This window comes from Prionailurus bengalensis, chromosome F2 (genome assembly GCF_016509475.1).
Source record: "Prionailurus bengalensis isolate Pbe53 chromosome F2, Fcat_Pben_1.1_paternal_pri, whole genome shotgun sequence".
Taxonomy (NCBI): domain Eukaryota; kingdom Metazoa; phylum Chordata; class Mammalia; order Carnivora; family Felidae; genus Prionailurus; species Prionailurus bengalensis.
Window position 1 is genome coordinate 75,897,343 of NC_057353.1, and position 25,495 is coordinate 75,922,837.

The 25,495-nt window shown below is 52.8% G+C and overlaps 1 protein-coding gene across 1 annotated transcript in view; it reads right to left on the bottom strand.

Annotated features, from left to right (window-relative positions):
- ZFAT (zinc finger and AT-hook domain containing) overlaps positions 1-25,495 on the bottom strand; it is a 191,092-nt gene that overhangs the window by 121,987 nt on the left and 43,610 nt on the right. The window contains exon 3 of the mRNA XM_043601834.1: positions 23,247-23,498. Coding sequence (XP_043457769.1) covers positions 23,247-23,498 — 252 coding nt within the window. The remainder of the gene's footprint in view (positions 1-23,246; positions 23,499-25,495) is intronic.

Sequence of the window (25,495 nt, forward strand, 5' to 3'; positions counted from 1 at the left end):
CCTACTAGACTTCAGAGTCATTAAGGAAGATAGAGTCTCCCAAGATTTATAGCCCAGGAAGAAATCATTCAAGCTACAATTACTAGGTACCGTCCGTGGGGGATACGAAGACCAGCAAGCCACAGACCCAGACCCTGCCCTCAAATGCCCTGCAGTCTGGTGGGGGCCGGGGGTGGGGGAGGGGGGCAGTCAGCCGCGCGCCAAGTGAAATGAGAAGGGATGGTAGGATCCACTCGAGAAGTCAGGAAAGGCTTTCTGGGGAACCAACCCTTCCGTTAACTGTAAACACAAGCGTCTGTGAAGTGATGGGAACGTTGGGGAACAGGTCACGCAAAAAGGGTGTGAAACAAAGGAGTGGGTGTGGTAATAAAAATGGCGACATCCCATGGGGCGCCTGGGTGGCTCAGTCGGTTAGGCGTCCGACTTCGGCTCGGGTCATGGTCTCACGGTCCGTGGGTTCGAGCCCCGCGTCGGGCTCTGTGCTGACAGCTTGGAGCCTGAAGCCTGTTTCGGATTCTGTGTCTCCCTCTTTCTCTGACCCTCCCCTGTTCATGCTCTGTCTCTCTCTGTCTCAAAAATAAATAAATGTTAAAAAAAATTAAAAAAAAATGGCAACATCTCATTGTAACAAAAGACAGCAAAGACAAGCAGGAAACCATTAGCTTAGTGTGCGTGCTGTGTGGCTATAGCTCAATGGAGAAGCAGGGAGGTGGAAATAAAACCAGTGGAGGGAGTGAAAGTTAGGTTCCAGAGGGCCCGAAGGGCCCCGAGAGGTCTGGGACCCTCCTTCAGGGAGAGCAGCGCAGGAAACTCCAGTGCCCACGGATGCCAGTCTAGCGGTGTGGGCAAGGGAAGCCGCCAAGCAGGACTCGGGTGACGGAGCACAGGCCCCAGCTGCGGCTGGGGCCACCCTGTCAGGTCTTAGGACAAGGTCATCAAATCTTTGGGCTGTTCAGAAAGAGACCGGGAATTCCAATTTTTTACATGAAATCTTTAGATGCTCCAAGGTCGGCCCTAATCTAAAAGATCTTAAGACAATGGGAGAGCCGAGAGAAACGCGTTTGCGGCCACATTTCACCCACAGCACCCCCCTGCCACCGAGGAAGGAAGGCAACGGTGAGCCACAGTTTATGTGGGAGGAGGGCTAACCCGTATCTGTGCTTTAAACATCTGCCGCCACTGGGGAGGGTGAACTGGGTGGGTTCAAAGGACACTTAAACCCACTGAAGAACGGAGACGGCAGCCACAGAAGGAACGGCGGCCGACATCGCACGGCGACACTTGGCAGCAGCCTGAGGGGGAAGAAAGACTTCAACACCAAAGTGAGGAATAAAAGGACGCGTGATCGCTTGAATGCATGCGGTTCCGGATTCCAGAGGAGATACAGGAGGGAAGGGGAAGGAGGTTTCGGTCTTGGAATCACACACAGACCTGAACTAACCTGCCCGAGAATCCCTTCTTCGGGACGTCATGACAAGTGGAAGGAACACAGCCCTTTGGCAGAGACGCACGCGGGGCGGGTGCATGGCTGCAGGACAGACGCACAGGCGGACGGACAGTAGGGCCCCGGAAAGCGCTGGCATGGGGCATCACGCAGGTGAGGTCGGAACCGTGCAGTGATAAGGCAGAAGCTGGAGAAAACGGGAGAAACCAAAGGGGAGACGGCCTGAGGCAGCTCCGTACGTCCCTGCTTCCCATGATGCAGGTCGGCCGACAGCCAGCCCTGCACATAAATGTAGCAACCAACGGACAAGATACAATGCGGAGACACAAACTCTTGGGGAAGGCTGCTGGGGGGAGGAAAGCGCTCCCAAGATGACGCCAGGAAAAAAAACGTGGCTAATAGGGCAGACTGATCAAGACAAACACTTAACGTTTGTCCCCACAGACCGAGTACTTGGAACATGTTTCAACCTGGTGGAAGCAGTCTTAGGGAATTTAATGGACCGGAGCAGGTCCTTAGTCACGTAATTAGTGTCGGTACCAAGCCTGTTAACATTGAAGCGAAGAGAAAAACCAGCAGATGAGATCGTGAATCACACACACTGTGCATTACTCTCCAAGGCCAAAGGGGAGAAGTCAAGGACCATCATACAGGTCCACCCCTTGAAGAGCATGACAACCCCTGAGGAGCAGAAGAAACAGGGCAAAACGAGTGACCTGCGAAGTCACTGCCAGTGCTTACATCCTGTGACGTCTGACCTGCATCAGGCCTGACGGGAATGTTTTTAGATCATTTTTTAGTGGCTGTATTAAAAACATTTCAAAGAGCCTAAAGTTGCCTGCGTCACAGTCACGTGGGTGGCACGTGTGCATAAGCAACAGGAGAATATACTGGATGCTATGAAGAGGCAAGAACGACTTACCGAGGGGCTGTTTGCATTTAAAATCATGCTTCACTTTATAAACAGACTCACCAAGGGACACAATTCAATTCATGAGCGGCACAGCAGGAAGAGATATGTTCACATACGACGACAACAAGAGCAGCACCCTGTGAATTTGAGCCTGCCATAAGCAGAACCCGGGTTAACAGCACGAATCAACTTAAAAAACCAAAAGTACGCACACAGCATGGGCCCGCACACGCAGAAGGGAGCTCCTGGCTGTGCCCCGGATGAGCTAGATCCTGACTCTGCTGTCGGCATCCTACGTTGGAACGCACTGCAGAGCTGAGCACCATGAGGATGGTGGACGGAGCACATAAGGATCTGGAAGAGGCTGGGTTGGCCCAGGGGGAGGAGGGGAGAGGGTAAGAATCTCACCTCCCCCATCAGTGCCCTCGCTCCGGCCACCAGACCCACCCCCGGTGCCCGTGCCTGCCTCAAGGGCAGTGCCCCTCCCGCTCCGGGGACAGCCACCCGGCCGCTGGGGCTACAGGACCTCAGTGTGGCGAAGGGGGTCTGGGGGAGAGGCTGCCAGGGGGCTTCTGGGAGCAGCTTTCTTCCCTAAGAAGAAAGAAACGTCCCTCTTCTTCGGCCAGGCATTGCCGTGTGCACTGCTTGGAACAGAGGTAAACACCCAGGAACTACAGGAGAGCAAGCGAAAGACGGGTCGATGCCTCGAGGATATCAAAGGGAAACACGGCCCCTGAGACTGTGATGGCAGCTGAGCCCGCCCTGGAACCACTGGTCCCCAGATGCCTCTTTACCCCAATGAACAGCCATCCTCATCCTCAAACACGTCTTCAGTTGGTGCCTCTGCTAAAAGTCATCTTGACTGACACACCTCCAAACCATTCTCCTTCCTGATCCCAGAGTGAATCGCTTCAAAATTCACATCTGTCCCTGTCACTGTCCCCCCCTTCAAACCCTTCCATGGTTTCCCTCCCGTCTGCACTAGGAGAAAGTACTAGATAAAGCACTCCAAGATCTGCCATGAATCTTGTCTCCCGCGACCCCTGAACCCTCAAGGCCATGACTCAAATACACCCCCACACGAGTACTTACTGCTCACCCCTTTGGGCTACAATACTGGGTGACAAGTTGACCAAATACCCCTCTGTACCTTGCACACAGGTAACACACAACACCCCCACGCCACATCCTCTGCTTGTCCGAATGGCAAACTGAAAGGCACACACACGCACACACATAACCAACATACCACTACAGCAATGGCTGGACTTCCCACACTGCTTTCCGATTTTCTATTCAGATACCTCACTGTGCTGCGACTCTCCTGCAGGATGGGTCCATGCCTCCTTATTTTATGAGCCTGACGTAGGCCTGTAGCAGAGAAAGGGCCTACCCTAGGGGACAAAGGAGACCTGCACTGCTGTGCTCCAAAAAGCCAGGCGAGAACCAGTGGGTACAAGTCAGCAACAGATTTCAGCAGAAGAGAGAAATTTCCAGCAGTCAGAGCTGTCCAACAAGGAAAGGGTGGTTTTTGGTGATGCATTTCCGATGACGGTTTTCAAGGAAGCTTCAGATACCATTTGTCACACTGTGGGGAAGAGTCTGCAACACCTGGGAAATCAGACTAGGCAACGTTTGCATCTCTAAATTCGAAGCCCTTCCCAGGGAGATAGAGCCTCTCCTTGAGGAGCATGGCTGTGGAAAGGAGGCACCAGGGAGAAAAGGGGGTGGAGGAATGAGCAACATGGGGCAGCGAAAGAAAAATATGAGTAAGACAGTGGGTGACGGAACACTACGCACCCTCCTCCCTCTCGGACGGACGCCAGAGACCAGTTTGTGCTCTGGGAGAGTTCTGGTTCCCTGACTGAAATGCCAGTGGGGCTCTCGCTGTGTCCCTGGCCCACACCCGACTCTGGCAGCAGCTACAGAGGGCAGCTCACACTCACCTGGTCTTCCAGCCTCCCACCTCTGCTGCACAGGTGTCCTTTAGGCGTCCTAGCTGAGCCCCTGCAGCCCAGAAGTGAAGACGGTTCAATATGGCGGAGGGCAACCCTCAACCAATGAGGGATGGGAGCCAACACGTGACCACTCTGGGCTCCTGACTTGGGTGGACAATTCTGGACGCCATGTGAAGCTTCAAGATTCTGGAAGAGCCGAGGTTTCACTGACTGAAGGAGTGAGCCCAACAACAAACCCTTGGCTCTCTTCCGTCCCTATGGCACCTCCCCACTCCCTCACTTCTGCTGCCTGGGATCACCATCCCATAAACTGTCCACAGCCAAGGCTGCATCTGGGGGAACAGATGCTAAGATACTCCCCATTGAAGACTTCCCCAAATGCACATCCTTCATCAATTCTCTGTGGCCTCACCCAACATGGAACCACAGCCCATTCAACTACATTCCATTCTCGAGAGCTTCCAAAGACTCTTTTCCCATGGACTCGGGCACCACACGGTGAGCACTGTCCTCAGCAGCCTTGGGAATGATTCTTGGGGATGATGTGACATGATCCCTTGGGCACTGGAGCACTATGGAAAGAACAAGGCTCCCACAGAAAAAGCAGCATGTGCATTCAGGGAGGAGCAAATAACTCCAGGTAAAACACCATGCATGAGAGGGGCAAGCCGGTAGGCTGAATAAAGACCGGCAGACACAGGCCACAACCCTGGACGCTACCCAGAGATTCCGGGCTACGAACACAGATGTCTACACGGAGAAATCCTGGGTTGTCTGTGGCGTCCCCGGAAGCCATGCGTCTTTCAGCCCCCAGCCCGGCTCTATCATGGCCGGCACTACCACCTAGTTTTCATTCCCAGCCACAGCTCTGGCACACAGTAGGTGCTCACCTTTTATCTGCGGAAAGTGGCACTAGGCACGTCTGAGGGTCTCCCCACTTCCTCCCCTGCCGCCTGCTTCTCAAGTCTCCCTCCATCCAGTCTCCTGTTGTTTCTGGATGTGACGTGTAGCATTTGTGCAGCATGGCGGGGGCAGGGGGGGGGGGGTCCTGGTTCCCAGTCTCTGGCGGTAAAATCATAGGCGGGCCCTACAGCCGACATCACGGGTCCTCTGGGAGTCGAGAGAGGAGAGAGCTCCAAGACCTCACGAGGAAACTTCCCTGAGAAGTCCCGGCTCTCAGCCCACATTCGCCACCCAGTCTCCCAGCACCGTCCTTCCTTCAGGCACAAGCATGGAGACACTCGCTCCAGACCCAGCATGTCTGGAAGCCGAGGCAAATTAAAACACCAGGCTCCATGGACACGTTCACTTTTATTTTCAGGACTCCACCTGGCTGTGGACTTGGGAGGGTCAAGTCAACCTTGGCCTGACTTCAAAGCCTGTCTCTTCAGTTTCTCTGCCTGCTTCCTAGTTACCCTCTCCTCACTCTGGTTAAGTATTCATGTCAAACACTGCTCTTCTGAAAACAGAATTTCTATCTCTAATAGCAAGTTCAACAATAATTTTCTACCACTTAATAAAACATTCTCTTTGGAAGCTGACTTCTTCTCGTTCTCCTCCTGTTTCCAGATTTTCTCCGTGTCTGTGCTTCTTAAACAAAACATCATTTATGCGCAAAAGAAATAAGTAGTTCCTTGGAATTATCAAAGGACTACAGAATGTATTTGTTCTTTACGAGCCAACAGTTCACTCCACGGATAATTATGGAGAGCCGCGCGCTGTCCTAGGCATTTGGGACACTGTGTGTACGGAACAGAGAAAGACCCCTGCCTCCTGGAGTTTACGGCTAGTGGGGACACTCAGGATATTGAAGACTTGACAAATAGGTATATCACAGAGTAAGCTAGAAGGCAATCAGGCACGCGGGAGCTGGGCAGGTCCACAGCGTGCAGTCTAGTGAGCTAGTTCTGATCTAACAAACACCACTCACACAACCATTTCCTACCAGTGAGGACGGTCACTGTGACACGGCTCATTTATTTGCTTGTCTGCCCACCCCTCCCCAGGGATCTAAGCACAATGAGCACGGCAGGATTTAGCCCATTGTGCAGGAAGCCTATCAGTGCCTGACACGCTGCAGGGACTCGATAAAGTGGAGAGAGGGCAGGGCCTCACGCTTCACAAGGCAGCAGAGTCGGCCATTTGTTAAGCAGAGAACAACAGAGGGCCCCTTGGGGGCCTGGCCCTGTGCCAGGCTCCGGGGACCCGAGAAGAACCAGGCCCATTCCTACCCGCAGAGAGCTCCGAGGCTCACCCACTCGACAGGTGAGCCAACACTGACCAGCGCCCCCGCCCTCAGCATGCTACACTGTCATCACCGTCTTTGGTCCTCGGCCCCTCATGAAGCTGCTGGGTCCCTAAGCCCATCATAAAGACAAGGCTCGGGGCGCCTGGCTGGCTCAGTCGGCTGAGCGTCCGACTTCAGCTCAGGTCATGATCTCGCAGTCCGTGAGTTCGAGCCCCGCATCGGGCTCTGTGCTGACAGCTAAGAGCCTGGAGCCTGCTTTGGATTCTGTGTCTCCTTCTCTCTCTGTCCCTCCCCTGCTCATGCTCTGTCTCTCTCTGTCTCAAAAATTAAAAAAAAATAAAAAAATAAAAAAATAAATAAAAAGAATTAAAAAATAAAAAAGACAAGGCTCAGTGAGGGGGAGAGGTGACAGGACCAAGAGACCCTCCCCCATTAGGAGGCAAACCCATTATCATCCCTGAGTCTGTCTGCAACAGAGTGAGGCCTTCTCCCTGCCCTCTCCTGCCCCTGATAGAGCACATGGACAGAAACCAACCAAACAGCCGGGCCCCACAGTGGCCAATGTTGTCTTCAGATGGCCGTGAAGGACATACAGGCCTGGCCCTCTCTCTGCTCTCTCTTTGGAGAAAGTGCTTGGCTTATAGGCGCTCACGGACCACGGCACCCGAACACCGCCCTTAAACAACCTCTTTCCCCCCAGCCCATTTCCCTCTAATGGGGGCCTGGCCCATCTGTGCAGAAGGCTAAGGGGGGAAATAAGGGCTGGCACTTGCTCAGTGTGCCCTCAGTCGAGTCCCCATCAGCGGTTCAGAGGCCTTGTGCTCCCCATCACTTCTCACGCCCCCTGCCAATCTGCCGGCCACACTAAGGCACACGGCGCATTCAGCCGCACAGCTGGAGACCCTAGCACAACAGGCTGCCGGGCCAGCCTCTGCACCCGGGGCCCGGCATCGAAGATCCCATCCCAGCTCGTGGGGGGCATGCCCAGCTCCTCCGCTCTGCAGCCAAGCTCCTGGTTGGGAAAAGGCCATTCTTGGTAAGCAAGGAAGGCAAGAGTTTCAGCACTGCTCGCACAGGTAAAGGTCTGTCTCCCCTGCACTGAGACAGACTGAAGTCTCTGACGGCAAACGAGGCACTAACAGTGGCTCTTCTGAGACAGAGACACTCAGGGAAGCCCAGCTGCCAGCAGGGCGCCCAGCCTGACACCAAGGGGTAATCTGGGATCGTTTACTCACCCTTGTTTCAGAGAATGCCCAGCTCACCCCCTGGGCCTCCGCAGGGTGCCTGACAAGGAATGGCTGGAAAATCGATGTCTCTTAATAAATAGCATCCAGTGTGGGAAATAAAGACACTGATTGGGGGCTGGGGGAAGGAAGTACCCAGGTTACACCCCAAGCTTCCTGATGCTGCTTTTAAGGTGAACCACCTTCCAAACGGCCTGCTTTGTACACAGGTGTTAATTACACAATTCACCGTAAGGTCGTATTTTACCTTCAAATTGCACAAGATGTCTAAGATATCTTCACCGAGCTGTTTCAGAAAACACACTCGATCTAACAGAAAACAGGATGTAATTTTAGTGAGATCGATAGCTGAAATCTGCCCGAGGTGCGTAAAAGGCAGACTGCACTGGCTCCCATCAAACCCCAGCGGGTCTTGGGGGGAGGCCAGCCAGGCCGCGGGAGGAAAGGTCAGCACTGACCCCATCAGCAGCACTGGGGCTCGGACGGAAACATCTCACGGTGGTCTGTGTCTGTCTGATAGTTTTCCTCCGGTCAACAATCTGGAGAGACAGAGAAACTACACCAGTACTTAGATAAGACCACCTCATCTTCCGCGTGGTACTTTACAGTGTGCAAAGTGCTTTCCTGAGCATTAACTTAACGAGCACCTGTAACTCGACTACCGTATGCGCCGTGTGCCCCTGTAGCCAATCTTTTTATGTTTCACTTTTTGCTCCAAGGCTCTAATGACCGTGCTCTTCCGGAACATGAGGCCCTCAGTTGAGGGGCCCCTGTCCGTCAAATTCACACCACGCTGTGTAGACATTCACTGTCTGAATCCCAGCATGACTCTCACTGCAGCAGGAAGGTGCTCATCAAGGGTGTCGAGCGGCAGGACCACTGTCAGGTGAATTATTTAAGCAATTTCAATGTAAACAGTCAGCAAAGGGGCGTGATTTCTCTGGCTGAAACGGGTGGAGTCCCCCTCGCCACCTCCCACACCAGCGCCCCCACCCGTCCACCCTGAGCCACTAGCACCTCTGCAGGGCCCTGAAAACACCTTGAAAACGAGCGGATGAGGACGCACACGGAAGGGCTGTGCCAAGTACCACTTCGACGACGGTCGTTGCCCTGAATGGCCAGGGCGGAGGGCGCGGGGCGTGAATGACACTCTGTCTTTCAGCTGCATAGGTCGGGAGCTCTCTAAACTTACGGTCTGTGCGTGCAAAGCGAATCACTGTTCAAGCAAGGGAAAGGCTGCACAGTGAAGCACGCACAGCCATCCCTCTGGCCATGCGTGCTGCCGTGGGGCTGGTGCCCGTACGTACCCACCCCCGGTCTGGGGCCAGGACGCCCAGTCCCCGTGGTTCCGTTGGGTCTGTGCTAACACAAGAAAGCTGCAGCGGGAGCGTGTCTCACCTGCCCCCCCCCCCCCCCCGGCCCAGTGTGCCCTGTCGAGTCACTGACGTTCCGGGAACTATAACTTCTAATTTCCTGACATCTGTGCCTTATAGCTCTTCAACCCCAGCACATTGGCGTAATTCTTTATATTTCATTTCCTTTTGAAAAGACGGTGTTTAAAAGAGCTATGGCACAGTGCAAGGTGGAATGCGAAACCTAATGTGGAAGCAGATGTTCCCAGAAGGGTGTGCACGCCCACAGTGCTGAGACCCACCCCCCACGGCAGGGCCTGGTGCCCTCCCACGCAGGGGGGCGCTCTGACTACAAACCTGAGGCAGGGAGCAGACACCCAGCATGGGTCCCATTTTAAGAGTAATGAGCGGGGTGCCTAGGTGGCTCAGTTGGTTTAGTGTCCAACTCTTGATTTTGGCTCAAGTCATGACCTCATAATTCGTGAGATCTCATCAAGCTCTGTGCAGAGCCTGCTTGGGATTCTCTCTCTGCCTCTCTCTCTCTGTCCCTCTCTCTGTCCCCTCCCCCATTCACTATCTCAAAAACAAACTTAAAAAAAAAAAAAGGGTAATGGGCAAAACTCCAGTGTCCCCATGTTCTAGAAAGTTCCCATTTGCCCCTCCAGGCCCACCCTCTGTCCTTCACCCAGGGGGTCCACTGCCCTCTGGCTTCCCGCTGGGTTTGGCCAATGGAGGAGGCAATGGCAGGAGATCTGGGCTCCCTCCTGGTCACCAGCTTGTCTGAGGTTGCTTCCTTGGCCACAGACTGGCCTTGGAGTTCAGGGGCCACTCTCCCCCTCTGTCTCTATACCTGGGGCATAAACAGCACCCCACTACTGAGCTATCCACAGTCTCCCCCATGACCACACTTTGATGGGGAATCCCTTTATTAAACCTCAGGTTGCCAATTCAAGTGTGGCACCTGCTTCCTGGCCATGTCCCACCAGCTCCCCGCAGAGATCCTTTCAGTCACCCTAGATGGCTCCTCTTTCTGGCCCCATGTCACCTTCATGTCGGCATGAGCTACACTCCTCAGACCCAAGAACAATGGCCTCTATCCCAGCTTCATCTCATTTCGTCTCCCTGCCTCACCTATCATCGCTGACCCGTCCTCCTCTCCCTTAGAAGTGGCCTTCCTCAGGAACTTCCGCCCAGTCCCCTGATGACCGTCCACTTGTGCCCTCATAGGCTGATGGCCCCAGGGCTAGGGCTCCAGCCCAGCCTCCTGCCGGCTCCACGGCCAGGTAGATAACATCCCCTGGGACACCCACCGTCTGCCAAACTCAATGGGTGACCACGAGGAACCTGTCCTCTCTCCCCCAAACCTGCTTCTCCCTGGGGTTCTCAGGTTGGCAGGGCCCGTCCTCCACCCTAGCACCCAAGCCAAGACCCAGGCCACCGCCCACTCACTCCCTCTTGCCTCTCGCCCTTTCCAACCTCTACCAGGCCCTGGGAATCCCATTTCCGCCGGAGCTCTGGACTCTGTCCCCTTCTTGCCACTCCCACGGCCACTGCTGAATTCGGATACTGTAGACCCTCATCGGGACTCCCCCACACCCTCTCCCACTGACTCCTCTGAGCTCCCTCCAGACCCCGTGTGACCTCGGTGGGTGCTCCTCACGCGTACCTCCAAGTGCCGGTCTGGTTCTCCGCCCGCACCACCGAACTCTGAGCAACTTTCCTGCGCGAACGCTGTTCTCTCGCCATCGCATCACCGGCAACAACCCTCACAGCGCCCCCTGCGTGTGGTAACACTCACACCAGGCAGGTTGACTTGGCAAAGGGCAGATGAAGAGTTAAGCGTGCTTGCAATCACACATTTGAAGAAATTAGCTCATAGGCACTCATGTATAATTAACACCGCACTAATATTCCAAAGTACCTGTTCTAAATTGCCCAAGAACTAATTAAATCTCAGAACACCCCAGAGAGTAAGTGTTATCAGCCACATTAATAAAAAGCTCAGAACAGTCGTCAGAACAGCAGACTGATAAGGGATTATATTCTGGGACTCTGGCACCAATTCGCTCCACGCTGCTAAGACAGCAGTTTAAGGAACTTATTAGCCCACGACAATTCCATCGGACCTGCTGAATACGCATCACTCTCGCTTCTGTTCTTCCCCTCAGGCTTTCTCGCATCTTCCCGGCTGTCTGGCTCCGGAGGAAAGCCAGGCAGGCGCCTGCTTCCAGCAGCGGCCCCGTGCAGTGACAGCCGTGAGAAGCAGCACAGGAAGGGCAGGAGGCCTCTGTCTTCCCCGTGACCCCGGTTCCCGCTATGTTACCGCACCCGCAGGCTTGTGCTGGAGCCACAGGAAAGGAAATGCCTGTCTCACCTCCTCTCCGCACACATAAACGCCAGGTCATCCTCAGACATGGAGCTCATGGCCCCCTCCTCAGGAAGCCCTCCAGGATGTACGCCACAGACATGTGGCCCTGCCCTGCCCTGCCTCTGCTTTAGCCAGAAGCACCAGACTCAGCCCCCTGCTTTAGCCAGAAGCACCAGGCCCAGCCCCCTGCTTTAGCCAGAAGCACCAGGCCCAGCAGTAAGTCTGGCCACCCATCCCACGACTTCTCAGCCATTGGGGGTTTTCCCGGGAGAGACCGAGCTCCTGTTCATATGGGGTCACAAGGCACAACAGCTCCTTGTCTTGGGAAAAAGCATTAAGTAGCAGGAAAGCCCAGGTGCCGCGGCCTCCATCACACCCTCTCAAGTCCCTCCACGCCAGGATGCAGCTGGCAGCCCACCGAACTTCACACATCAAGACACAGTGGGCTGTGCCCTTGGCCCTGACACAGGAGAACCGGCTTCCCCAGCACAGTCACTCGCAGCCAGCACGGCCCCAGGAGGCCGCCAAGGTGCTGAACAAGAACGCCTCCCTTCAAAAGTCCCGGCATAACGTCCCTCTTAGGTGGGATTGTGTGTTCCTCCTCTGCTCTCTCCTCCCACCGCAAGAAAAGGCACTGAGCACCCCTGGTTTGCCCAAGAGACACAGCAAGTCAGGAGGAGGGATTGCGGGGTACCTGGCGTCAGCCCTACTTTGTCTCACACCTGGAGACTTCATTCCCACAGGACCGGAGGTCTGAATTCAGGTGACTCTGGGCCAGGGCAGGGTGGCGAGTCGGAGGGCCAGCATCCCAGAAGATAGCTTGATCCACATGACCAGAGCTTGAGGTCAGAAGTCTAAGGGATTCAGGTAATCACCAGCTGGCCTTGGACAACTCCCTCCAGGTGGCAAAGCCTCTTTTTCTTCATCTGCAGTGAGATGGTTGCCCTACCCTGGCGTCCAGCAGGAAGATTAGAACAGATGCTCAGGGCCCTGGCAGCGGCTGGGCGCGGCAAGACGAGGCACCTCCGTGGAGCCCAGCCGGGGCCAGTGAGCATCATGGGCCCGCTCACCTGGGTGTGTCTGCTACTGACCAGTGGAAGCTCTGGACTAGCTCGCCTCTGGAAATTCTGCGAGCATGTAAACACGCATCTGTAGAATTTCCCAGCCTGATTCACACTCGTTGCTGGGGCCCGACAGAGCTCCCCATGGGCTCCCAGCTATAGGTCTCATGCTTTCTTCCTCCCCTAAAGCAGTCTGATCACCTACCCATCTGAACTTCATTTAAAAGCTACCAGAAGCTACCAGAGTAATGAAGGTCACGCTCAGGTATTTTCACTGGGCAGCTGTTTACCAGCTGCTGGCCCTGAAGAGAGAGAGCTGGCGGGCTCAGGGGGTGGAGGGGGCTCCCTAAAAAGAAAACGGTGCCTGCACCAAAGGAGCCAGGAGACAAGTAGGCACAAGTGTGCAGAGCAGTGGTCCAGATGCAGCATCTAATCTCAGGGCAGGGGGGAGACCCCTCCTCGCAGGGACAGGGAGGCCACAGAGGAATGCTCAACAAGAAAGCAACGGGTCACCCTTGTGCTGGGCACTGTTCTGTGGAGGGGCGGGGTTAGGGGGCCAGTGGAGATGTGGAGCCACCGATCCAAAGGCTGTGGCTGACAGTAGCTGGGAGGTCCCACGGGCACCTGACTCCGAAGATCCAGAACAGCGCTTGGATCAGGGTGGGAAGGGAACCCCAAACCCCACAGGGGCAGATTTGAGTCTGTGCCTGCCCCCCATCTTCTCCCCGCACCCTCCTCACCTTCCCTCCAGCCCAACTTTTCTCCAGACTGTTTCTTGTTTCATGACTGTAAACACAGTGCCTTATTTTGTTAATAATAAAATAACGATGAGTAACTTAAACAGCACACTTGTGTTCAGAAAGAAAGAAAGAAAGAAAGAAAGAAAGACAAAGAGGAAGGTAGACCTGGGGCAGGGAGGAAGGTCAGGAAAGAGACTGGGGGCCCCAGGGTGGCTCGGGGGGGGGGGGGGAAGGGGGCACACAAAAGCCAGCAAGGCTCAATGACAGTGCAGTCTGGGGTGAGATCAGAGGAGGAATTAAGCGCAACTCAGGTTTCTAGTTCAGAAGACTGGGAAGCACCAGCAAGTGAGAGGTAACTTTCCCAGGCAACCATCAAATATAGGTGAGAAAAATGAGAGATGAAACCCAAAGTGTAAAGAACACAGAGTCCAGAAATGACCGTTAGCAGGTGCGCTGGCCAGGCAGCCAGCAGCACGTACTGGGGCCGATCCAGGTCACCTGGCCCACACCACGTAGAAACGTACATAGAAGTTAGAAAAACTAACTTTGAGTTTCCTGCTCATTAGAGACTTTGTAGTTCCTGTTTGTGCTCTAAAGGATCCGTGCATTTACTGAGCACTTCGTGTGTACCAGGCACCGTTCTGAACACTGGAGACAGAGTAACGAAATGACATACCCACACGACGTACGTAACACAGTCTTCCTTATGCCAAATCCATAATGGAGCAGAGTTTGGCTCTAGATTTTGGCAAAGAAAGGACAGTGATGAGTGACTCCATGCCATGTGCAGGGCACCAGGCCCTGGGACAGCACGAGATCCTGTCTGCTGAGCTATCAGCACGTGGGGATATAAACACACATACGACACTCCTAACACGAGGAGACACGCATGGCACGGGGTGAGCAGCCTGGGCTGCCGGGAGGCAGAGGCTGAGGACAAGGACGGGCACGCTAAGCCAGCCTGAGACAGCAGTGAGGCCAGGAGCTGCAGGAGGGTGGGCATCTGCTGGCACACAAACACCAGACGGCCCTGGCGTCCCAGAGAAGGGATGGGCGTGCAAAGGCAGAGGGATGGGCAAGCGCCTGGGGCCAGAGGCGAGTGTGGCTACTCAGAAGGCGGAGGGGAGGGGGCCATTCCACAGGCAAAGGGAACAACGTACAAGCGACAAGCGTGTAGGGTACTGGCACCACCAGAAGTCTGTTACAGAGTCATACACGGGCAACATGGGAGGGGGTCGGGGCGGCGGGGGGGCAGCTGTCAGGCTGTGCAGAAACAACCCAGCAGGCTCATGAGGAGCTCGGACTGTCTGAACAGCAGCAGGGAGAGCTAGCCGGTCCTCGGGGGATGGACGCGAGCAGCGTGCACTTGGCCCCAGCGGCAGGGAGAGCCAGAGTGCACGCACCCAGGGCGTGTCTAAAACAATCCACTGAAATCCGGGGAGAACATGGGAGAACTCCTCTTTCCCTTTCTTACCGCATCCTTGCGAATTTTACACTTTACGTGTGTTTTACAACAACCATAAACACGTTCTTACAGCAAATGGGGATGTGAGCAAAATGCCTGGCTCCCATCCCAGGCCCACCACTTACTACGGGGTAACACTGGAGAGGGTGCTTGTCTCAGTTTCCGAATCTGTGAAACGGGGACAAAATCAGTAAGTACCTCATGGGGTTTTTAATGAAGAGGAAATCAATTAATATTTCTAAGACACTCAGTACAGTGGTGGGGCTACAGTAAGGATGCTGTAGTTGGTTTTTAAATTTTAAAAATGCAATTTATTGGTAAAAAATGAATATTTATCAGGGACGTGTATGCAAATCACTGGTCGACACAGAGCGTGGATGGGAGTAGGGCACAGACCAGAGCCATCAAAGAGTCTGTGGAGGGAATGATGGGGCCTGATCCACACGAACGTCAGCCGGATAGAGAGGAGGACTGGAGAAATATCTCACAGGAAAAGTCAACTGACCATGATAAATGACCAATGTGAGAGGTGACATCTGGATGGTGGGGCCAGTCACCAAGTCAGAATATGGGGGGACCATTTATAAGGAGCTAGTCAGTGAGCTCAGCACCAAACAAGCCCACAGCTCAAGCCGCCGGTGGGTCACCCGAACGGATCTGGAGCCCAGGACGGGGTGGGGGCAAGGAGGGCGTCTGCAGGTCACAGAGCACAGCTGGGGGGTGAGTCCAAGGAAGTGGATGGGAGCCATGCAGCAGTCACTAGTGACAGTCATCAAACACCTCCAGCTCTCCCCCACCCCAGGCACTTTCTGGCCCCTTGGAGTCGGTGGGCCACGACATCAGCTCTGGCCAACGAAATGCACGGGCAGAAATAACGGGTGTCACTTCGAGGCAGGGCTCTCCTCCCCTCCTGCACAGCGACCAGCCACATTCGGGGCGGGGGACTGCTCTCTCCATCCAGGACCCCGAGTGAGCAGAGCCCCTGAGGACCGGCAGCAGGTATGGAGTCCGAAGGAGAACGCGAGCTTGCTTCTTCCGTTAGGCCACTGCAGTTTGGGAGAGGCCTGTTGTAAGGGTGTGGCCTGGCCTCCGCTGACTGACAGACTTGGGGACAGTGACGGGGCGGGGGGGTGACGTGATGAGAGGAGGAACAGGAGCTCACCGAGCAGGCGGGGCAGGAGCAGCTGGAGAGAAGCGGGGGAGCTGGGAGCACAAGGTGTCACCGCGAGGGAATATTCACAGTGCGAGGACACACGCCCACACTTCCCAGCAGGCCGAAGGCTGGGTGTGCCTGGAGACATGACCTCCAGGCTTCCAGTCACCTGATCGGTGCACGGGTGAAACCAGGGTTTACAGGCAGCAAGAGGAACCAGCCGTTACCATTACTCAGCTTTCCACGGAGAAAAATGTTCCATTCGAGAGACTGACGCTGCTCCGCCTTGCCACCTGCAAAGTTTCAAACACAGCTCACCCAAAACCGTTTTCAGTCAGAGCAGCCATTACGGAGTCAGCCGTTTTGCTAACACAAACGCAGTAGAAGGCACTTGAAACATTGTTACAAAAAATCTCCATGAAGATTACAGGGGCATCTTGGGGAATATCTTAAAATAAATGCCTTGTCTTCTCGAGGACAGATTTAACAAGAGTTAAGAGCCCATTTCTGCAACTCTCCTTGCAGAAAATGACCCCAGAAATAACAAGCTAAGACAGGTTCAGAAGTCACTTTTATAAAGTTGACATATTGATTTCTGTAGGCCGCAAACTGTTTTTCAAAAACACCAGCTGCTCCACATAATGGCATTAAAAAAAAACATCTCTTTTCCTGGTTTCTTTTACTATTCAAATGCAGAATAAAATAAACAAACGTTGAATACACATCAAAAGTATTATTTTAACTTGCTGTGGTTCAGGGAAGGGAAGGGCTTGTTTTGTTTTCTTGTAATTGTTTTAGCAAGCTAAAGAGTCAAGGTCAACTGTTTGAAATGTCACTAATCTGCTCTTTGCAGACCGTGTATTAAAACAATTATGCAAGAATTTTCCAAATTGTAACGTTGTGCTTGGCAAACTAGGATCCGGAGCAGTCACACGGACACATGGACGGCAGCCACAAGCCAGTTGGGCAGAAGGTCATTTCTGCATATTTCAGCAGCTTCGACAGGGGCCAGAAAGGGAAAGACTCCCAGAACTTCTACCTTTCCGTTTGGTATTTGTTAACTTAAAGTCCTTTTACGTCATTCAAATCAATGGAACACGAGTCCAGTTTCTCTACGGCTACTACTGGAGGCCGCTGATAATCTTATTAGAAAGGACTGCTCAAGTCTGCCATTGTAGGAGACGTGGCTGAACTAATTACAGAGCAGAAGATAAACATGAACCTCGCAGGGTGGAGCCTTCATTTCTTATAAGATTAGAGATAAAGCTCACAAAGTTACGCTGAAATGAATAAAATCTGCCTCCATGGAGTGGAAATGAGACCGGTTCCAAGACACGCCGGCCGTGGCACAGCAGGCTGGCCAACGGGTGGGGGTCAGGAGGTGTGGGACGGCACCCCAACCCTACCTCGGACGAGGCGTGGGGCTCCGCCTGATCATCATCATTTCTGGACTCAACTTCCTCACCTATAAAATTATGAAAGTGAGGCTGGAAAGGGGGTTTTCCAAGCCAATCTTAAACAGTCACACACCATGTGATTCAACTGATAGAAGATCCTCAAATGACCAAACTACAGAGCTGGAGGACAGACCTGTGGTTGCCCGGGGTGGGGGTGGGTTGACATGTCTACCCCTGTGACACGTGACACGGAACTACCCACACACGTCATCTCACTGTCCACGTCCCCATCCTGACGTCATGCGTGAACCTCTACACGATCCTTAGGGGAAACAGGGTCAAGGGCACGAGACTTCTCTAGACAATCTTGGCAACTTCCTATAAATGCGCAATTATTTTCAAAATACGAAGTTTTACTCTTTTAAAGTATTTCTTAGACGTTGCACCAGACCCTTATTCTTTCCTCTGTGGACCCTTTGATGTGAAATAGCTTGTCTACCAAACTGCATTTATTAAGCAGAATTCTTTTGCCCATGTTTAGTGATCAAATACATAACTGTCTTACTTTAAACTTTTTACAAAAATACAATTTCCAGATGGATCAAAGACACAGGTAACCAATACAACCGTACAAAAATAACAGAGAACTACATAGGAGCACGTCTTTTATTATTTGGGGGTAGAGGTAAGTGTTCTAAGCCATGAAGAAAAGGGCAAGAAATTCAAAAGGAACATGTAGTGACAATACAGACATCTGAAACTCCAGCAAAGTGCGAAAGAAAACAAAGCAAGGCTGCAAACAACAAGACAGTGATAAACGTGGAAAATGCCCTCGGCACATATGTGTCCGGGAAGTATCCGACGGATGCTGCCTACGGGGCGCCTTGGCAACAGGCGTATGTGTCAAAAGGTAAACTGTACCCTTATTAGCCGAGCAATTACATTGCTGGTATCCATCGAAGATAATAATAGCATAAGTGCAACTAATAAAATTAATATGCATGCTCAAGACCACTCACCTGTGGACTGTCGTTGTTATTGTTTAAGTAGGCTTCAAGCCTCGTGCAGAGTTCGGTGCAGGGCCTGAACTCACAACCCTGAGATCGAGATTTGGGCTGAGATCGAGAATCAGTCAGATGCCTGGGGCACCTGGGTGGCTCCGTCAGCTAAGCGTCCACCTCCTGATTTTGGCTCAGGTCTTGATCTCAGGGTCTTGAGCTCAAGCCCTGTGTCGAGCTGTGAGCTGACAGCACGGAGCCTGCTTGGGATTCTCTCTCTCCCTCTCTCTCTGCCCCTTCCCCATGAGCACTCGCTCTCAGAATAAATAAACAAACATAAAAAAAAAAAAAAAAAAAAAAGAGTTGGACACTTCACTGACTCAGACGCCCTGAGTAGTGGTTTTCTTTTTTGTAATCAGGGAGAAAAATGAAAAGCAATCTTGGATGTCAATCAACTGGAAACCGATGAAGGAAAATATATGGCCCACACATACGATGAAATGCTGGGTGTCCTTTAAAAATGACAAAAATCCGCATTTACTGAGTAGTTTGGTCAGGAAGCATAGCACAGCTGCCACACCGCGGTGGGTTCAGAACCCAGACCCACCACATACAGGCTGTGTGATCTAAGCAAACTCCTGAACCTCTCTGTGCCTCAGTATCCTCTCCTATAAAATGAGAGTAACAATAATGCCTACTTCTTCAGGTTGCTATGAGAATTACGGGAGCTAGCAGCAGTAAACACGGAGTATCCAGAAAGTGCTACGAAACAGCTTGTTAAACAAAAAAATATTAACATGAAAAATGTTATCGGCTATATTGGTGAGTAAAAAAAGAAATCACAGAACATGATACATGACCCCATTTCTAAAAAACATGTGTACACAGAATGGAGAAGGATCTTCCTTCTCTTTCTTACACGGTATAGTAGTCAATACACCGAGGCAGTGAAATTCTGGATTATTGTTACTTTCCTCTTAGTACTTTCTGCATCATTTCAGGTATTTAAAAAGAAAAACAAGGGGCGCCTGGGTGGCGCAGTCGGTTGGGCGGCCGACTTTAGCCAGGTCATAGCCAGGTCACGATCTCGCGGTCCGTGAGTTCGAGCCCGCGTCGGGCTCTGGGCTGATGGCTGGGAGCCTGGAGCCTGTTTCCGATTCTGTGTCTCCCTCTCTCTCTGACCCTCCCCCGTTCATGCTCTGTCTCTCTCTGTCCCAAAAAAAATAAATAAACGTTGAAAAAAAAAAAATTAAAAAAAAAAAAAAGAAAGGACACTTTAAAAAAAAAAAAAAGAAAAAGAAAAAGAAAAAGAAAAACAAGATAGGTACTGTGAGACACTTCTGGAACCTGAACTGGTGTGAGCTTTTGGTGGGGAGGGGGAATTCGGCAACATGTAATATACATCCTGACCCAGCAATTACACTTGTGTAGGAATTTATCCTATGAAAGTAACAACGTAAGTCCACAAATACATGTGTGCCCAGGCACATATGCACGCACGTACATACATATACGCCTGCACACAGAAGTATTTATGAAAGCAATATTTACAACAGCGAAAGACTGGCAACGACCCTAAATTTGCTCAGCTGACAACAATACGACACAGAAAAACAATGCTGTAGAGCTCCATGGAAAGATCTTTTTGGAAAGATCTTTTTGGAAAGATCTTAAGGGCCTTCAATGCCCAGGAGACGACTTGGCACCTGACTCTGAAGGGGAGACACTGAAAAACTTTGTTTTAGGAAGAAAACCCTGAGGGCAATGCAGACAATCCACAGACCCGACTGAACTCCTCAGGCTGCATCCAACTTAGATCCAGGTCTGACATCTGAAGGAAGCAGCAGCAGGAAGGTTTTGCAAAGGAGAACCCTGAGTTCCAGCCGTAATCGCACAGAAAGCCCAGGGGTCTCTCAGGAGGAGGCTGGCGGGATAAATCATGTGAAGGCACAAAAACAAACCAGGTCCTCAAGAAGACAGCACTGAATGACCCCAAAGATTCAAATTCTCGGGACTCGGGCAGGTACACACAGGGCTCTCTTAACGCTACAGCCGGCCCCACTCATTAAGAGGCAAGGGCCACAGGGAACGCAAACTGGTGCGGCCCCTCTGGAAAACGGTATGGAGAGTCCTCAAAAAGTTACAGACAGAACTACCCTGTGATGCAGGAATCACACTGCTGGGTATTTACCCAAACGATACAAAAACACTAATTCAAAGGGACACATGCCCCCCTACGTTTATAGCAGCATTTCCACAATAGTCAAACTACGGAAGCAGCCCAAGCGTCCATCAACTGGTGACTGGATCAAGAGCTGGTGTGGTGTGTGTGTGTGTGTGTGCGCGTGTGCATGCATGGACACATACATGTATGTGCAATGGAATATCAGTCAAACATAAAGAGAATAAAATCTTGCCATTTGCAAGGACATGGATGGAGCTAGAGGGTATAACACTAAGTGAAATAAGTCAGAGAAAGACAAATACCATCTGATTTCACTCTTAGGTGAAATTTAAGAAACAAAACAAGCAAAGGAAAAAAAGAGAGAAACAAACCAAGAAACAGACTCTTAACTACAGAGAACACACCGATGGCTACCCGAGGGGAGGCGGCTGGGGGGATGCCATTGAGGGCTGCACTTGTGATGAGCACCAGGTGACATGTGGATGTGCTGAATCACTACACTGTGTGCCTGAAACTAGGAACACTATACAGGGATTAAAGTAAAAAACTTAGGGGCGCCTGGGTGGCTCAGTCGGTTAAGCGTTCGACTTCAGCTCAGGTCACGATCTCACGGTCCGTGAGTTCGAGCCCCGCGTCGGGCTCTGGGCTGATGGCCCAGAGCCTGGAGCCTGCTTCCAATTCTGTGTCTCCCTCTCTCTCTGTCCCTCCCCCGTTCATGCTCTGTCTCTGTCTCAAAAATTTAATGAATAAATAAATAAATAAATAAATAAATAAATAAATAAATAAAGTAAAAAACTTAACGAACAAATAAACAACATGCAACCACCATTAACTATTTGTGTGAGAAAAAGAGAGTAGGGGTGTGCAGGGGGTGGGGGCCGGGGGGGGGACAACCCATAACCCAGGGCCAGTGGTTGACAAATGCACCAGAAATCAGCACTTTATGGGCAGGGAGGTGCATTCTAATCCTTCCTCCCTCAACCATCTCAGCTCTAGAAGTATCTTTATTTGCCAAAAGGGCATCAGGCTCTGAAACAGGAGGCCAATGGCTCTGAAACCACAGCACTCCCGGCCTACGTGCCTCCCACAGCAATGACGTGCCCTCCGCTTCGGGACAGGTGTCTTCCCAGTGGCCTATCCTGTTTGAGCGCTAGTCCATTATTTGCATTAGCCCATGCAGCCTAGAAAGTCACCTCGAGAGCCGTTCTTCAAAGGAAAGAACGTTTTATATTTTCTACAGTTTGCGCAGATGTTGGCAATGAGCCTTGGCCACCAACCTAGATGTCTGGTAAATATCAGTTACTCAGTTACTCAGTTACACCCCCGATCTGCGCTAGGGTCTTGCTTCCCGGTTGGGAGGTGTTTACCGTAAAGGGACTTGAGGAATGAGGTTCAGAGGCTAGGCTCCCTTGCTAACTAAAGAACCCTGGACAAACACCTGATTGCCCAGTCTAGCTATCCTTACATACACAACAGGAAGGAAGACAACAGTACTGCTCCCATACTGCTACGAATAAGTTATAGCTAATGTTTGCTGAGTCTGAGCACTTTAAAAGTCCTGCCTTATTCAATCCTCAAAGCAACCATATGAGATAGTGCTGTGTTTTATTCCCATTTTAAAGATACGGAAACTGAGGCAGAAGGAAGCTATTAAGGCCTGGAGGAGCTGGGATTCAAACCCTGGCTGCCATATTCCAAAGCCTATGTTTTGACCAGAACTGGTTACTCCCATGTAACAAGCTTAGCACAGTACAAAACACAATAAGAACTCAAAGTCTTGGGCAAAGTCTGAAGACTTGACAAGCGGTACAAGAACCAGACAAGAGCAGGGCCCACAGCAGAGGCCCTCCCCTCTCCAGTGCAGTCCTGCTAGTTCATTCCTCCCACAGGGTCACCCCCGAGACCTGCCCCACCACAGAGACAGCACTCCTTGCTCACCTTCACTGAACCTCCTTCAGCCTCTTTTAGAAGTTACTTCAGGCGCAAAGTCAGCGAAGCGCCCAACTTCAGCTCAGGTCATGGTCTCACGGCACGAGTTGGAGCCCCACATCGGGCTTCGGAACTCTATCTCCCTCTCTCGCTGCCCCTCCTCCACGTCCCCCCCTCGCTCTCAAAATTAAGCAACTATTTTTTAAAAAGCAAGTTACTTCAGATGAAGCTTAGCCAGGAACATCAGTGGAGGAAGCACCAGTGTTCTTTCCTTTCTTCCAGAATGCCTGCCACAACCTAGCCCCCCAGCCACTGCTGGCTCAGCAGGTGCCTCACAGGGGCCCCGAGCACCCTAACGTCTGCACTTCTGCCCACACCTCCCTCCATTAATGCCAATGTCACACACACCATGACTCCAGGCTCCCTCCTGACCCCCCCGTCAGAAGGCCGCCTCCCCTCCAAGGGTACGTTCCCTGTTAACATCTCGTGATGCACAACCCTGTTGTCCTACCCAGGACGCAAGCTCACCGAGGGGACGCTGTGTTTTACCCTCTCTGCAGAGCCCAGAGCTCCCATGGACGTGCCCCCGTGACTCGCACTCCGTGGGCACCGCCTACCGGACATGTCACCGACAGTAACAGTCATCGGTTCCCAAACACAGACTTTTCCAGATAGGTAGGCCGCATATAAAAGCGCTCGATCTCCATGCAGTAACTGACCCAAGGCAAACGGATGTCTGCAGTTACACGTCTTCGCGAGAAACTGGCGCGTCCAGCCCTTGGGCAACGTACCTGCGTCTCCGTCCTCCTCACCCCAGTTCAGCACGATGATGCAGACGTGCTTCCTCAGCTGGCGCGGGTTAGAGAACTTTCGACGGCACTGGCCACACTCCAAGCTGCCCGGAGCCAGGCTGCTCCCCTCCTCTGGGGCCGGTGGACTGCCCTCCTGCGGACTGACGACGCTCTCTGCCAGCTCCTCCTCGCCGCTGGGCTTCTTCGTGGACCCCTTCGGCCTGCCTCTCTTCCTCTTCATGACCGAAAACTCTACCAAGGAAATAAGAGGGCACAACGGAGTCACAGGAGGCGACAGTGCACAGCACGCACTCAACTTCCAAATGTGGAAATGTGTTCAGTTTCGGGTTTTATGAAAAACAGAAAGTCTGAAGCCGTTCCAGAAATTAACAGCTGCAGACGTACCTTTAGTGCTCAGTTTTGCATCCACATGCCAACGTACAACCAGTTTTCTAATACTCTCCTTTAAAAATACTATGCGATCAAACCTTGGCACAGGCTTCCTCCGTAAAGTAGGGACGATTTTGAACTGTGACCGGCAGCCGCCCGGTTCACAAATCAGACTCCTAGTGAAGCAAGCAGCAGATCCATTTATACCCAGTTCTCGGAAAAGTGCTTAAGGACTTCTTTGCAAAGGATTCTCAAAGGCCGCTTAGCCTTTCGTGCTCATAATGAGCTGCACAACTATTCAGATTATTTCAAGACGTCATAATTATTAGAGCCAAATTGTTCTGATAAAACAGGGAAAAAAGAATTACAATCTCAATCTACCAATTACAGGACTAAAGACAAGAGCAACGTGCTTCAAGTTTCCAGGCGACCTAGCGGGTTGGATGGCATGCTCAGAGCCGCTCTGGAGCAAGCTTCAAATCATTTGTCAACTTGTAACTCTGGTTAATTGGCGCTCGCGTTTAAGGCAGTCACCTCCAGAATGCGGGTAGAAGTGAGACTGGCGAGCGGGGTCGGGGAGCATCCTGCTGTTGCTCGTGTGAAGGTGGAGGGGCGCGGGCTCAGGTGATGTCACGTGACAGGTACCCTGAGAGACGCCAAGCAGGAAGCCAGCACAGTGTGGCCGGCGCCCCAGGGCCAGGCGCCTGCAGGGCGCCATCCTCTCTGACTCTGAGCAGCGGAGGAGGGGAGGGGTCCTAGGCTCCAGCACCCACCCTGGGAAAATGGTCACGTACCGAGCGGTGAGGTCTTCGGGGCCCCTCCTGCTCTCTCCAAGGCTACCGCCCTGCACAGGAAAGCGTCACCCACCCGCCCTTGGCCACCCCCATGAGGACCCGTGAAATGGGCTGCGGTGCTCCCAAGTCAGGCAGGGAGACCACAGGGGAGAGGAGGGCAGGACGGTTCTGGGGCAGAATCTGCCAGGAACCAGCGAGCGGCTTGACAACGTGGGCCCTGGACAGAGGAGGCTGCTCCGACGCGGGGTCCCCAAGAACTCGAGGAGACGGAGCACTGGAACGGGGGAAGAGCTGCGGGGGGAGCCCTTGCAGGGGCAGGGCTTCTGTGGAGCTGCAGGGCCGGGCTGGGTCGGCCCCAACCGAGAGCCACAGCGGAGCCCTCGTCGGCCAGGGCCACGGTGAGGCATATAATCCCTGCCTTCCCGCTCTGTCCAGGGTGTGTTGGAGACGGGGGGGCCGGGGAGGGAGCACTTTACAACAGGCAGGCAAAGGCAGAGACCAGGTGGCACGAACGAGGGCACAGAACGCTTCGATCCTGTGGCCCACACCACGTTTTACCGAGCAGAACAGCTGTGTAGACACAAGGCCCAGCCGACGTGTATGGGAGCCCGGAGGGGGCAGCGAGGGAAGGAATGTACGCAGTAAGGACAGAACTGTTTACCTCACGGTCATGAGAACAGTTCTCCTTGTTTTCCGTCACCATGGCATGATCTTGTGCAAGTTACTGAAGCGGCAAGGAACAGCAGAGAAAGACTGGCGGGGAGGCTATGAAACACGCACCGCGTGTCACGTCGGCTGAGCTGCAGAAACGTGTCTCGTGACAGTTACAGACGCCTGTGGCCCGGGCGCAACACCGAAGAGGGACCCTGAACCCTGCCATGCAGACGGCCTGATGCTCCTCTCTGAAATGCCCTATGAGGACGCAGCCATGTAGACAAGACGTCTGGCCTCTGCCCCTGGCTACTGGGGGGGACCTCCAGGCCCTCAGGAGGTCCTGCCTGACAGGGGTGCCTGTATGCCTGGTCTAACAACGTGATTTATGACGGGCCCGGTGACAAGTCGGAC